This window comes from Callithrix jacchus, chromosome 5 (genome assembly GCF_049354715.1).
Source record: "Callithrix jacchus isolate 240 chromosome 5, calJac240_pri, whole genome shotgun sequence".
NCBI classification, from domain to species: domain Eukaryota; kingdom Metazoa; phylum Chordata; class Mammalia; order Primates; family Cebidae; genus Callithrix; species Callithrix jacchus.
In genome coordinates this window covers 76051393-76065369 of record NC_133506.1, presented here as the reverse complement: position 1 = coordinate 76065369, position 13977 = coordinate 76051393, and the positions used below count along the sequence as shown (strand labels likewise).

Genomic DNA, 13977 nt, shown 5'->3' with positions numbered 1-13977 from the left:
CAGTCCCTGATACTGAAGCCACACCATGTGATTTGCCCTTCTGCAACCGGGCCCCACGCTCTCCACTTTTTCTCCTTTGCCCCCATATTCCTGTTACCTGAAATGTTCTGCCTTCAATCTTTACCCCCTTACTCCTAGTCAAAATCTTTTCTCCCAAGCCTTATGAAAGTTCTGCCTTCTCTCTCTTTTTTTAAGAGCTAGTGTAGAAGTTGGCCTGAGGCACACTTCTCAGCCTGCAGGATGGCCACCTTGCAGGATGTAACCCTTTAAAAGAAATAAGTCGGCCAGGCACGGTGGCTCACACCTGCAGTCCCAGCATTTTGGGAGGCCGAGGTAGGCGATCACCTGAGCTCAGAAGTTCATGTTGGCCAGGTTGGTGACAAACTTCCGAGCTCAGGTGAGGCAGGGTCTCTACTAAATACAAAAAAATTAGCTGGGCATGGTGCACATGCCTGTAATCCCAGCTACTCAGGAGGCTGAGGCAGGGGAGAATTGCTTGAACCTGGGAGGCAGAGATTGCAGTGAGCTGAGATAGCACCACTGTACTCCAGCCTAGGGGACAGAGTAAGACTCCATCTCGAAAGAAAGAGAGAGAGAGAGCAGGAAAGAGGGAGGGAAGGAGGGAGGGAGGGAAGAAAGGAATAAAGAAGTCTCTTCTCCTTTTCTAAATTTGTAGATCTTGTGATTTTTTTGTTTTAAAGTACAGCCCAGGTCAAGAATTAGAACATGAGCACACCCAGAGGCCTCCCACGTTCCTTCACCCAGTCTACGTCTCCTGAAAGGTTGTCACCGTTCTGACTTTTATTCCCTTAGATTCAATACCCTCCTTTTAGAACTTTATAGGATGGAACAATACAATTTGTACTCTTTTGTGTCTGGCTTTTTGGTTAACATTATCTGTTTGTGAGATCCATCCATAGTGTTGTATATAGCAGTAGTTCATTCTTTTTAATTCCTGCAGAGGAATTAAATTGTATGAATATGGTGCACTACAATTGATTTGTCCTTTCAACTTTTGACGAAGATTTTGATTGTTTCTAATGTTTAACTATGAGAAATATGCAGCCAGGCATGGTGGCTCACACCTGTAATCCCAGCACTTTGGGAGGCCAAGCAGGCAGATTGCCTGAGGCCAGGAGTTTGAGACCAGCCTGGCCAACATGGTGAAATCCCATCTCTACTAAAAGTACAAAAATTAGCCAGGTGTGTGTTGGTGGGTACCTGTAATCCCAGCTACTTGGGAGGTTGAGGCAGGAGAATTGCTTGAACCCAGGAAGTGGAAGTTGCAGTGAGCTGGAATCAAGCCACTGCATTCCAACCTGGGTGACAGGGTGAGACCCTATCTCAAAAAAAAAAAAAAGTGCTATTAGAAATATTCCTATATATGTTTCTGTTGTGTATAGGATATAGCATTGGAGGATACATCAAAAGTCTTTAGGATATAACCAGGTCAGTGTACTAGCAAGCCTGTAGTCCCAGCTACTTGAGAGTCTGAGGTGGGAGGATTGCTTGAGCCCAGGAGTTTGAGGTCAGCCTGCCCAATATAGTGAGATCCCATCTCTAAAATTTAAGAAAACAAAAATTTAAAAAGTCTTTAGACTTTTTTAGGTATTTAGATTTTAGACATTCTAAATGTATCCCTAATTTATTTTAAGAAAAAAGTTAAAAAGCGAAAACACTTAGCTCTGCAGATGTTCTTAGTTGCATTTTAAAATAAATGCAAAAATGCAAATTATACTAAAGTCTCAATAACAGGCAGTTACTTAAATAAATTATGACATAAAATATTATGTTAATATTATGTTTAAATTATGGCATGGAGTATATTATTTATTTTATTGTATTTATTGCTAAGGAAAGATTTACATGGCATACTAGTAGATGAGAAAAAAGTCTGGGTATAAGAGAATATATACAGTTGGCCAGGCGTAGTGGCTCATGCCTATAATCCCAACACTTTGGGAGGCTCAGGTGGGTGGATCACAAGGTCAGAAGATTGAGACCAGCCTGGTCAACACGGTGAAATCTTGTCTCTACTAAACACACAAAAAGTTAGCTGGATGTGGTGGCACATGCCTGTAATACCAGCTACTCAGGAGGCTGAGGCAGGAGAATTGCTTGTACCCAGGAGGTGGAGGTTGCAATGAGCCGAGATCACACCACTGCACTCCAGCCTAGGTGCCAGGGCAAGACTCTGTCTCAAAAAAAAAAAAAAAAAGAAAAAAAAAAAAGAAAAAGAAAGAGAGAGAGAGAGAGAGAGAGAGAGAGAGAGAACATATACAGCTTGAGGGCACTTTTATTTAAAAAAAAAACTATTTGTATGTAAATGTATATTCAAGCGGGTCACACCAAAAATTTACAGTGATATGTTTGAAAAATGTAATGATGGCTGATTTTTCTTTCAGTTTTACTGTATGTTTCCAGTTTTCTAAACTCTTCCTCATAAGCATGGCTATGGAATTATCCCTGTATTCTTAGTCCATAAGGTATTACTTTGCATAGAGGTTATACACACATGTATAGATTTGACTGTGTGAAAGAATATACATTAATATAAAGCCACCAAGGTAACAACAATTTGATCATATGGGGTCATTCTAAAAGGCAAAGATAATTAGTAATTGCCATGGAAGACATTGGCATATAATTTACCCTGTATTTGCACTTAGAACTCTGCAACCACAGCATGAATTCAGTTGCAGAGTTCTCTGTGTGTGTGGTCCTACATTGACTCAATAAGTGATGCTCAATTCTTTCTCAATGATCTTGTAATCGGCTCTCAGGATATCTGATATCCGAAATGTATAAAGCGCTCTTTCTTTCTTTCTTTCTTTCTTTCTTTCTTTCTTTCTTTCTTTCTTTCTTTCTTTCTTTCTTTCTTTCTCTTTTTCTCTCTCTCTCTTTCTCTCTTTCTTTCTTTCAGCTGAGCCTCGCTGGCCTAGGCTGGAGTGCAGTGGCCCAATCTCGGCTCACTGCAACCTCTGCCTACCAGATTCAAGTGATTCTCCTGTCTCAGCCTTCCAACTAGCTGGAATTACAGGCACGTGCCACAAGGCCGAGCTAATTTTTGTATTTCCAGTAGAGATGGGATTTCACCATGTTGGTCAGGCTGGTCTCAAACTCCTGACCTCGTGATCTGCCCGCTCCCAAAGTGCTGGGATTACAGGCGTTAAGTCACCGTGCCCGGTAAAGCGCTCACTTTCTATCGGAGACGGTTAAAGTAAAACCGATTCAAGAGCTAAGTCCTAGAGTATGCTTAAAACTTTAGACAGTGATTGTTCTGCATCCACATTCTTAACGCTTTCAGGCATCACAACGCACATTTTAAAAAAAGTTTTGCTTCTCCTAAAATCTCATTCATTGTTTTCTCATCCCTCAGAAAACCAAAACCTCTCAAAACTAGCAACAAAACCCCACAGCAGCTTTTTCTTCCCTGAATGTTCAAAACAACAGGCAGTCACAAATAAGATTTCAGCAGAGCGACCTAGACCCTTCGTCTCTTCCCCTTCAGCTCCCCCTGGCGTCCCCTTCCCTTGCTGTCCTGGTCTGAAATCCTCACCATTTAGAAACCTTCCTTAAGATTTTAGAGAACCTAGATCATCCCCTTAGGGGGTTGCTCAAACACCCAGCGCTTTCTTGCTGGTACGCCCTCCGGGATTTTAGCAGATTTCCTAGCTAGTCCCAGGGGCCGACACAGACAGCATCTTTCTGTAGGGGGGCCTAGGGCTTTGAGAGCAGCGTGGGGCTCAGAGCCAGGAATGGCAGACCTAGCGGGAGAAGGGTTCCAACCACCCTTACTCATCCGTCCCTCCTGGGGAGGAGGCATGAGGTCCCTTTTAGGTGCCTGCGCTTGTCCGAGCTGGTAAAAACCACCCCACACTCCCTGAGGCTCGGAGCGAGGAAGTGACTCTCCAAGGCCTTGGGGCGGGGCGGGCTGTGTGGGTCCTCCTGTGCTTGTCCCTGTCCAGGGCTCCTGCCGTTGTCCCACACTGCTTTTCAGATGTCCTCGTTGTCTCACTGTTCCTGCTTGCACTATGCGTCCTCCGAGTTCCTAAACCAGCCAGCCTAGAGATGCTGGAAGCCTCACCATTGAAGCCGATCACGGCGTCAAGTTCCAGCTCCGCCACTTGAGCCTCCGGCGAAATTTTGTTATCCATCTCTGGGAGGTTCTGCTTATTTTGCTCTCCGACCGGATAAGTGTAGCGTCTCCTGGTCGTTATGGTAACGGGCGAGCGCATGCGCGCCAGTTCCACGCCCGCGCAGTAACCCACCCTGCCGAGTTTGAGTTCATTAGCATTCTTGGAAATAAGGGGTATTGGGGCTGGGAGGAGGGATGGGGTTGAGATGATTCTTCTTCTTTTCTGTGTGTGCTATTTCTCTGGAAATTTAGGGGATGGCACTGACTGCACAGAACTAATTCCTCCATCCCCTCGTGCAAAGAGTCTGTGACTTCCTGGTAACTCTAAAATCAAGCACCAAATGAATGGCATTTAAAAAATAAGTAATCAAGCGTAAAGGACTGATGGGATGGCTGCTATAAAATAATATGTAATTGATACTTCTTTGGGCCCCTGTTTGAAGCTGCGTGAAAAAAATGTTAAAGATTTTTAAAAAAGCGTTATTGAGGTATAATGTACAGATCAGAAAGTTAAGGTAGGTTGTAATAAGTTTATATAGGGTGCAAGTCTCACCGCAATCTAGTTTTTTGTTTGTTGTTTTGTTTTGGAAGCAGGATGAATTTTTAAGTAACTGTTAAGAGAGAGAGGTCTTACAGCGCTCCCACCTTCCTGGGAAAATGCTTAGTTTCTGTTCACAATTTTAACTGAGCTCAGCAGTTCGCATCTCTTGGTGTGATTAGATTGCTCCAACCTGCTGTCCCCAGGGAAGCACTTCCCTTTCTCTGATCGTGGTTCTAAGGCCCTAGTTATTCACTTGGCAAACTCCGGGCTCCGGTCGCGTACGGGACGAACTGCGGGGAGTGAGCCGCGCGGGCCGCCGTAGTCAGCTGCTAAGAGCAGGAAGAATCCGAGCGGCGGGCGGAGTCTGCATTATGGCACCGGACCCCTGGTGAGCCCCGGGTGAAGGCGGCGGTGCGCTGAGGGACCTTCGGGGAGGCCGGGCTTCCGGGGAGCAGGCGATCACTTCGCGCGCCCGTTGGAGGGATTTCGGGTGAAGGGAGAGGCAACGAGACCCTTCCTCTACTGAGGGGGCTCAGCCACTTCCCGCCACCCTTGGTCCTTGCCAGGGTGGCCCGGGAAGGAGAACGGGTGGTCCGCTGGAGAGCTGAGGACTTGAGCCAAATCTCTAAATATTCCTCTAGCTTTTCTGGGCTGCATCTCGCCGCGGGGATTTCCCGCCCATCTTGGTTGTGGAGCTGGCCGGTTCAGGCTTCCCTGGACTCCTATAAAAGTGAAGTCAAAATAACCTTTTTGTAGCGTGCCCGTCCATCCGGTGAACCCCCTTATTTCGCAGGTGGAGAAACCGAGGTTCGGAGTCCATGGTCACCAGCCAATTAGTAACCAGTTGGGACTAAGACCTAGATCTTGGGGGCCCTTCCAGATACTTACAGGAATCTGGGAGGGAAATCGTGCACTTGTTTATAAGGCATTTTACACTTTCTTGAGTTAATACCCTGAAGAATTTTCTTTTAGCAGTAGCGTCTGCAGTAAAATAGTAGGTGATAGGGTCATTTATTTAGCAATTAATCGCAAGGACTGCATGATGAAAGATGCAAGTTTTGATCCCAAGGAACATCCCGTTATAGCATAATAGACTTGACCTTTCTGCTTAATAATTAAAAACATATTACAGCTCCATAACGCTCTTGTTGGAATATATGTCTTATATTGTTATTTCTAATATAGTTGATAATTTAAGTTGCCGACAGCCTCGGTATTAGAAGAATGGATTCCAAGAACAAAGCTGAGTTACCTGGAATCTAGGTTATTTGGGCCATTTATTTAACATTGATTTTTTGAACCTAATTTTAACAGTTATATACACCACTTGATAGAGAGTATTCAATTTACAGAATATTGAAAATTTGCAAAGAGGAAAATAAATAGCATCTTTAACTCTATAATTTGGAAATAGCCATTATTGATTTTTTTTTTTTTTTTAAAGTAGAGAAGGGGTTTCACCATGTTAGCCAGGATGGTCTTGATCTCCTGACCTTCTGATCCAACCGTCTTGGCCTCCCAAAGTGCTGGGATTACAGGCATGAGCCACCGTGCCCAGCCATATCCTTTTTTATTTTATTTTATTATTTTTTGAGACGAAGTCTTGCTGTCACCCAGACTGGAGTGCAGTGGCACAGTCTTGCCTCACTGCAACCTCTGCCTCTCAGGTTCAAGCGTTTCTCCTATCCCAACTTCCCGAGTAGCTGGGACTACAGGTGTGAACTACCATGTTGTCTAATTTTTGCATTTTTAGTAGAGACAGGTTTCAAAATGTTGGCCTGGCTGTTCTCAAACTCCTGACCTCGTGATCCACCCAACTCAGCCTCTCTTAGTGCTGGGATTACAGGCGTGAGCCACAACACCTGGCCCATTACTGATTTTTTTTAAACAATGAACTTGTTACTTTAATTTGTATTATATGTGTGTGTGTGTATATTTGTATATATATATATATATAAAATACAACAGCATTTCTCTATGTAATTGAACATTCTTTGAAAACATAATTTTTTTTTTTTGAGACAGAGTTTTGCTCATGTTACCCAGGCTGGAGTGCAATGGCGCGATCTCGGCTCACCGCAACCTCTGCCTCCTGGGTTCAGGCAATTCTCCTGCCTCAGCCTCCTGAGTAGCTGGGATTACAGGCACGCACCACCATGCCCGGCTAATTTTTTGTACTTTTAGTAGAGATGGGGTTTCACCATGTTGACCAGGATGGTCTTGATCTCTTGACCTCGTGATCCACCCGCCTCGGCCTCCCAAAGTGCTGGGATTACAGGTGTAAGCTACCGCGCCCGGCGAAAACATAATTTTTTTATGTTGTATAATAGTGCATCACATGAATGACCATTATTTATTTTTCTCCTAGTATTAGTTTTGTTTTTTTGATGTTTTGTTTTTTTTTTTTCATCTCAAAGGCAGTCCCTTTGTTCCATCTCTTATTTCCTTGGGCTCCTTGCCTCGAAGAAGGAATTAGAACTGTTGAAAGTGAAAGCATTTATCCTTTTTTTGTTATTCTCAATTAGTTTGACTAACTGGATTTCTCATTACACCGTTGAAAGTGAAATAGAACTATTGGGTTCAAGGGTATGAACTTTTTTTGAGAGAAAAAAATTCTGTTGCCAAGAGTTTTGCTCTTGTTGCCCAGGCTGAAGTGCAATGGCGTGATCTCTGCTCCCTGCAACCTCCACCTCCCAGGTTGAGGCGATTCTTGCTTCAGCTTCCCAAGTAGCTGCGATTACAGGTGCTCACCACCAAACCCAGCTAATATTTATATTTTTAGTAGAGACGGGGTTTCACCATGTTGGCCAGGCTGATCTCAAACTCCTGACCTCAGGTGATGCACCCACCTTGGCCTCCTAAAGTGCTGGGATTACAGGTGTGAACCACTGCACCTGGGGGTTATGAACATTTTTAAGACCCTTGCAAAGTATCTGAGACAGGTCTCAATCAATTTAGAAAGTTTATTTTGTCAAGGTTAAGGATGCACTGGAGACACAACCTCAGGAGGTCCTGAAGACATGTGCCCAAGGTGGTTGGGGCTTGCTTTTATACAATTTAGGGAGAATAATACATGAATTAATACATGTAAGATTTATGATGGCTCGATCCAGAAGGGCAGGATACCTCAAAGGGGGTTAGGGGGCTTCCAGGTCGTAAGTAGATTTAAAAATGTTCTGATTGGCAATTGGTTGAGTTATTACTAATAGAAAGGAATGTCTGGGTTATCAGAAGGGGTTGTGGAGACCAAGGTTTTATTATGCAAATGAAGCCTCTGGGTAGCAGGCTTTAGGGAGAATAGATTGTAAATGTTTCTTATCAGACTTAAGGTCTGTATTGACCTAGAGCTGTCCCCCAGGCGTCTCTGAGGCCAGTTTCTTCACCTTGCCTCAGTGTTACCTGATTCTAAATAGCTCCTCATCACTCTCTGTCCCTTTGTCCTGCTGCATTTTTCTTCTTAGCACCTGTCAACACCTGTCATAGTATTTGTTTTATGAGTTTCTTTCCCCAAAATATGAGCTCGGTGAAAGCAGGGACTGTGTTCATTCTGTTCACTGCTCTCTTCTCCACTGCCCAGTACAGCAGAGGCCCCCAAATGCTTTATCATTGGCAGAATGACAGTTGTTAAGAGCCCCAGCTCTGGGGTCAGACAGCCTTGGTTTGCAGCGGGTAGTACCACTTGGGCAAGTCACTCTGCCTCTGTGCCTCATTTTCTCCTGTATGAGATGGAGATAGTAATGGCACCCACTTCGTAGTGTTCCTGTTTAGGTTAAGTGAGTTATTACTAATGAAGCCTTCAGAATAGTGCCTGGCACATAGTAAATACCACTCAGTCCATGTTGCTTTTACTGGTAATGCTATTGTTCTCCCCTTTTGTTTGTAGACAATGCAAAAATTTCTTTTAAAGAATCTTAAATAGACCAGCCTGACCAATATGGTGAAACCACGTCTCTACTAAAAATACAAAAATTAGCCAGGCATGGTGGCTCATGCCTGCAGTCCCAGCTACTCAAGAAGTTGAGGCAGGAGAATCACTTGAACCCAGGAGATGGAGGTTGCAGTGAGCCAAGATTGCGCCACTGCACTCCAGCCTGGGCCACAGAGCCACACTCCTTATGAAAACAAAAAGAAAAACAAAAAAATAACCTTAAACATTTTCTCTTTTTGTGACTTTGGTGCAGGTTCTCCACATATGATTCTACTTGTCAAATTGCCCAAGAAATTGCTGAGAAAATTCAACAACGGAATCAGTATGAAAGAAAAGGTGAAAAGACACCAAAGGTAATGCCAGGAGGGAATTAGTAAACAATGATTTGTTTGAGTTTTGAGATCTGAAAACTCAAACAACCCTCCTATCTTTCTTTGAGGCTCTCCGTGCACATGTGTGTATAATGATCTATCTGCTTACATGTGTTGAATGGACATAACAGCCAACCAGTTAATAGTTATGTAATCATTGAGACTAAATGAAACATAACATATTTAAGTTCTCCTGTTTTACCGTAAACATTTCTTTTTTTTTTTTTGAGACTTGCACTGTTGCCCAGGCTGGAGTGCAATGGTGCAATCTCAGCTCACTGCAACCTCTGCCTCCTAGGTTCAAGCGATTCTCCTGCCTCAGCCTCTCAAATAGCTGGGATTACAGGTGCCTGCCACCACACCTGGCTAATTTTTTGTATTTTTAGTAGAGATGAGGTTTCACTATTTTGGTCAGCCTGGTCTTGAATTCCTGACTTCAGGTGATCTGCCTGCCTTGGCCTCCTGAAGTGCTGGGATTACAGGTGTGGGCCACTGCGTCCGGCCAAACATTTCTATTTTATAGTCTAGTTCAAGGGTTAGTAAACTTCCTCTACATAATCAATCTTTTAGTCTTTGCAGGCCAAGAGACAATGTCTTCAAGTCTTTGAGTTTCTATTATCACCACAAGGAAAGTTATAAGTTTACATTTTACATTAAAAATGTAAAAACAGATGGGGTGTGGTGGCTCACTCCTGTAATCCCAACACTTTGGGAAACTGAGGTGGGTAGATCACTTGAGGTCAGGAATTCGAGACGAGCCTGGACAACATGGTGAAACCCTGTCTCTACTAAAAATACAAAACTTAGCTTTTTTTACAGGGTGCCCTTTTTTTACAGGGCGTGGTGGCACACACCTATAATCCCAGCTACTCAGGAGGCTGAGGCATGAGAATCACTTGAACCCAGAAGATGGAGGCTGCAGTGAGCTGAGGTCACACCACAACACTCCAGCCTGGGCAACAGAGCAACACCCTGTCTCAAAAAAAAAAAAAAAATGTAAAAACCATCTTTAGTTATGGGCTATATAAAAACAGTGGTGGGATTTGGCTAGGAAATAGATTTTTGTGAAATCACAAGTTTATACTTGTGATTATGATTAAAAATATAAGCCTCTGATTCAAATCTAACACCACACCTTTCTTCCTTATTTTCCCCATTCCCAGTTTATATTTTCTTTCTCTCACAGTGAGAATCTTAGTTTCCAAAAGCATCAGTATGTTTTTACTTGTTTGGTCTATTTTACAGTTTACAGAAAATAGTTTCAGAATTAGTATAAAGTACCACGACAAACACCAAGTTCAAAATTTGAATTTGTTAACGTTTAGACAAGTCTAAGATTACTGAGGTTATTATGTTCCAAATTTATTAGAATTATTTTTTTAAGAGTTTAACTTTCAAGTTCAGGAGTATATATGTGGGTTTGTCATATATAGTTAATTGAGGGTTTTTAACATGAAGCGGTGATGAATTTTATCGAAAGCCTTTTCTGCATCTATCGAGATAATCATGTAGCTTTTGTCTTGTTTCTGTTTATGTCGTGAATCACATGTTTTGATTTGCATATGTTGAACCAACCTTGCATCCCAGGGATAAGGCCTACTTGATTGTGGCAGATAAGCTTTTTGATCTGCTGCTGGATTCGGTTTGCCAGTATTTTGTTGAGGATTTTTGCAATAATTGATTTTTGTTTTCTGTCTTATGTTATCCTTTGTTTCTCTTTTTATTCACTTACAGGAGTTGCTTTTTCCAGCTTTTTTGATTTAATTTTAAATAAGTAAAACATTTACATTGTTCAGAAGTCAAAATTATATAAAAGTGACACTCCAAGTCTTGTTCTCATTCCTCTCTTTTCTACCTCTTCTAAACCTACTTCTTCTGAGTAACCATTTTCATTAATTTCTGGTTTGTTCTTCCTGTGTTCACTTTTTGCAGAAATAAGCCTCTCTGCGTGTATATGTATGTCAGTATGTGTGTGTCTGTGTGTATGTTCTTTTTATATAAAGGATACTCTTTTGGGCTGGGTGTGGTGGCTCATGCCTGTAATCCCAGCACTTTGGGAGGCTGAGGCAGGAGGATCACCTGAGGTCAGGAGTTCGAGACCAGCCTGGCCAACATAGTGAAACCCCGTCTGTAATAAAAACACAAACAACTAGCTGGGCGTGGTGGTGGACACCTGTAATCCCAGCTACTCAGGGGGCTGAGGCAGCAGAATCATTTGAACCCAGGAGGCAGAGTTTTGCAGTGAGCTGAAGTTGTGCCATTGCACTCCAGCTTGGTCAGTGTCTCTCTCTCTCTCTCTCTCTCCACACGTGCGTGCGTGCACACACACAGACACACACACACACATCGATATATATGATATATATGTATTTATATACATATATTTGAGACACACTCTTTTGTATCTTGATCTTTTCCACTTAATATATTACAGAAATCTTTCCATTTTATTTCATATTCCTTGTTCTTCTTCTTCTTTTTTTTTTTTGAGACGGAGTTTCATTGTTGTTACCCAGACTGGAGTGCAATGGCACCATCTCGGCTCATCGCAACCTCTGCCCTCTGGGATCAGGCAATTCTCCCACCTCAGCCTCCCGAGTAGCTGGGACTACAGGCGCGCGCCACCACGCCCAGCTAATTTTTGTATTTTTAGTAGAGACGGGGTTTCACCCCGTTGACCAGGATGGTCTCGATCTCCTGACCTCGTGATCCACCCACCTCGGCCTCCCAAAGTGCTGGGATTATAGGCGTGAGCCACCGTGCCCGGCCCCTTGTTCTTCTTTAGGGTAGACATAACATTCTTCATTTAACCTGTCTCCCAAGGAAGTGCAATTAGATTGCTTCCAGTCTTGTGCTGTTGTGATTAATGCTGCAGTAAATAAACTTGCCCTTTAAAAAAATTATGTGTGTAGATGTCTTTTAAAGGTGAGTTCCCAAACCAGGGCATCTGTAATTATGTTTTTTATTTTTTATTTTATTTTATTTTTTTGAGATGGAGTTTCGCTCTTGTTACCCAGGCTGGAGTGCAGTGGCATCTCGGCTGACTGCGACCTCCGCCTCCTGGGTTCAGGCAATTCTCCTGCCTCAGCCTCCAGAGTAGCTGGGATTACAGGCGCACGCCACCATGCCCAGCTAATTTTTTTTTTGTATTTTTAGAAGAGACCGGGTTTCACCATGTTGACCAGGATGGTCTCGATCTGTTGACCTCGTGATCCACCCACCTCGGCCTCCCAAAGTGCTGGGATTACAGGCTTGAGCAACCGCGTCTGGCCAATTTTTTTAAACCTGTTGTGAAATCCCCCTTCAAAGGGGTTGTCACCTTTGGCACCCCACCAGCAATGTGTGAGCGCTTCCCAGCCTGGCCAACAGAGGGTGCTGTGAATCTTCTGAATTTTTGTTAATCTCCTAAGTGAGAAATGGTATTTCAGTGTCATTTTAAATGTGTATTTCTCATATAATGAGTCAAGTGGAGTATGCTTTCATATGCTTAAAGACCATTTATATATATATTTTCTGTGAACCATCTTTTGCCCATTTTCTACTGGATTATTAGCCTTTTAGTCTTGATCTTTTAAGAGCTCCTCACATATTACGGAGATGAGCTCCTCGTGATAAATTACGGTTATTTCTTTTCCTTTATCATTTGACATTTGACTTTGCTGGTGGTAGTTTTCTCATGTGAAAGTTTTGTGAGTGTGTTTTTTTTTTAACGCAATTGGCTGTCAATCTTTAATTGCTTCTGTATATTTAGTCATATCTAAGTTTTTGCTATTTCCAGGTTATAAAAAATTTATTCCTGCTTTCTTCTAGTAAATATATGGTTTCATCTTTCACATGAAGGGCTTTTATCTATTTAACTGGTGTCATTTTCTTTGATAGTTAGATTCTTTCTAATTATAAATGATTTTCAAGTCTAGCCAAATTCTTGCCCATGTTAAAATAAATTCTTCAATGTAGACTTTCTGGATTTGGGTTGTATAACATTTTAAGCCTTTTGAACACGTATATTACAGAATTACATTTTTACAATTTCTACACCAATTTTGATTATCTTTTTAAAAATCTCTATTAGGTAAAAATACTATATTACAGTAGTTTAATATGCATTTTTTATTATGTCTGGAACATCTTTTCTTTCTTCTTTTTTTTTTTTTCTGTAGAGATGGAATTTCACTCTTGTTGCCCAGGCTGGAGTGCAGTGGCACAATCTAGGCTCATGCAACCTCTGAGCCTCCCAGGTTCAAGTGTTTCCCCTGCCTCAGCCTCCCAAGTAGCTGGGATTACTGGCACCCGCCACCATGCCTGGTTAATTTTCGTATTTTTATTAGAGACAGGGTTCACCATGTTGGCCAGGCTGGTCTGGAATTCCTGACATTAGGTGATCCACCTGCCTCAGCCTTCCAAAGTGCTGGGATTACAGGCATGAGCCAACGTGCCTAGCTATCTTGAACATCTTTTCATATATTTATTGAGTATTTGTGTTTCTTTCTTTATGAATTGCCTGTATAATGTCCTTAACCTAATCTTTTTGTTTCTTAATTCCTTTTTCTTTCTTTCTTTTCTTTTTTTTTTTTTTTTTGAGACAGAGTCTTATCTGTCACCCAGGCTAGAGAGCAGTGGCTTGATCTTGGCTCACTGCGACCTCCACCTTCCAGGTTCGAGTGATTCTGGTGCCTCAGCCTCCTAAGTAGCTACGATTATGGCCATATGCCTCCATGCCTGGCTAATGTTTGTATTTTTAGTAGTGACGGGATTTTGCCATGTCAGCCAGGCTGGTGTCAAACTCCTGGCCTCAAGAGATCCTCCTGCCTCAGCCTCCCAAAGTGCTGGGATTACAAGCATGACCCACTGTGCCCGGCCTTGTTTCTTAATTTAAAAGTTTTCTTTATATATATGTTAACTATATTAAGCTTTGATCTGGCATGTTTAGTGTACATATTTTCTCTATTAACTTGATTTTGTGACATTTTAAAACTTGTATTCGTTTTTAAATTTGATT

At 42.5% G+C, this 13977-nt stretch overlaps 2 protein-coding genes across 7 annotated transcripts in view; one reads left to right on the top strand and one right to left on the bottom strand.

Annotated features, from left to right (window-relative positions):
• CFAP52 (cilia and flagella associated protein 52) overlaps positions 1 to 4201 on the bottom strand; it is a 69007-nt gene extending 64806 nt beyond the window's left edge. For all 4 annotated transcript variants that reach the window (XM_002747916.6, XM_054255845.2, XM_008996526.5 and 1 more), the window contains exon 1: positions 4088 to 4201. In XM_002747916.6, the coding sequence (XP_002747962.2) occupies positions 4088 to 4157 (70 nt within the window). In that variant the 5' untranslated portion in view covers positions 4158 to 4201. The remainder of the gene's footprint in view (positions 1 to 4087) is intronic.
• An 837-nt stretch (positions 4202 to 5038) lies between these two features.
• The window catches only part of STX8 (syntaxin 8), a 309737-nt gene continuing 300798 nt past the window's right edge, over positions 5039 to 13977 (top strand). For all 3 annotated transcript variants that reach the window (XM_035300030.3, XM_035300029.3, XM_035300031.3), the window contains exons 1-2: positions 5039 to 5067; positions 8861 to 8960. In XM_035300030.3, coding sequence (XP_035155921.1) covers positions 5051 to 5067; positions 8861 to 8960 — 117 coding nt within the window. In that variant the 5' untranslated portion in view covers positions 5039 to 5050. The remainder of the gene's footprint in view (positions 5068 to 8860; positions 8961 to 13977) is intronic.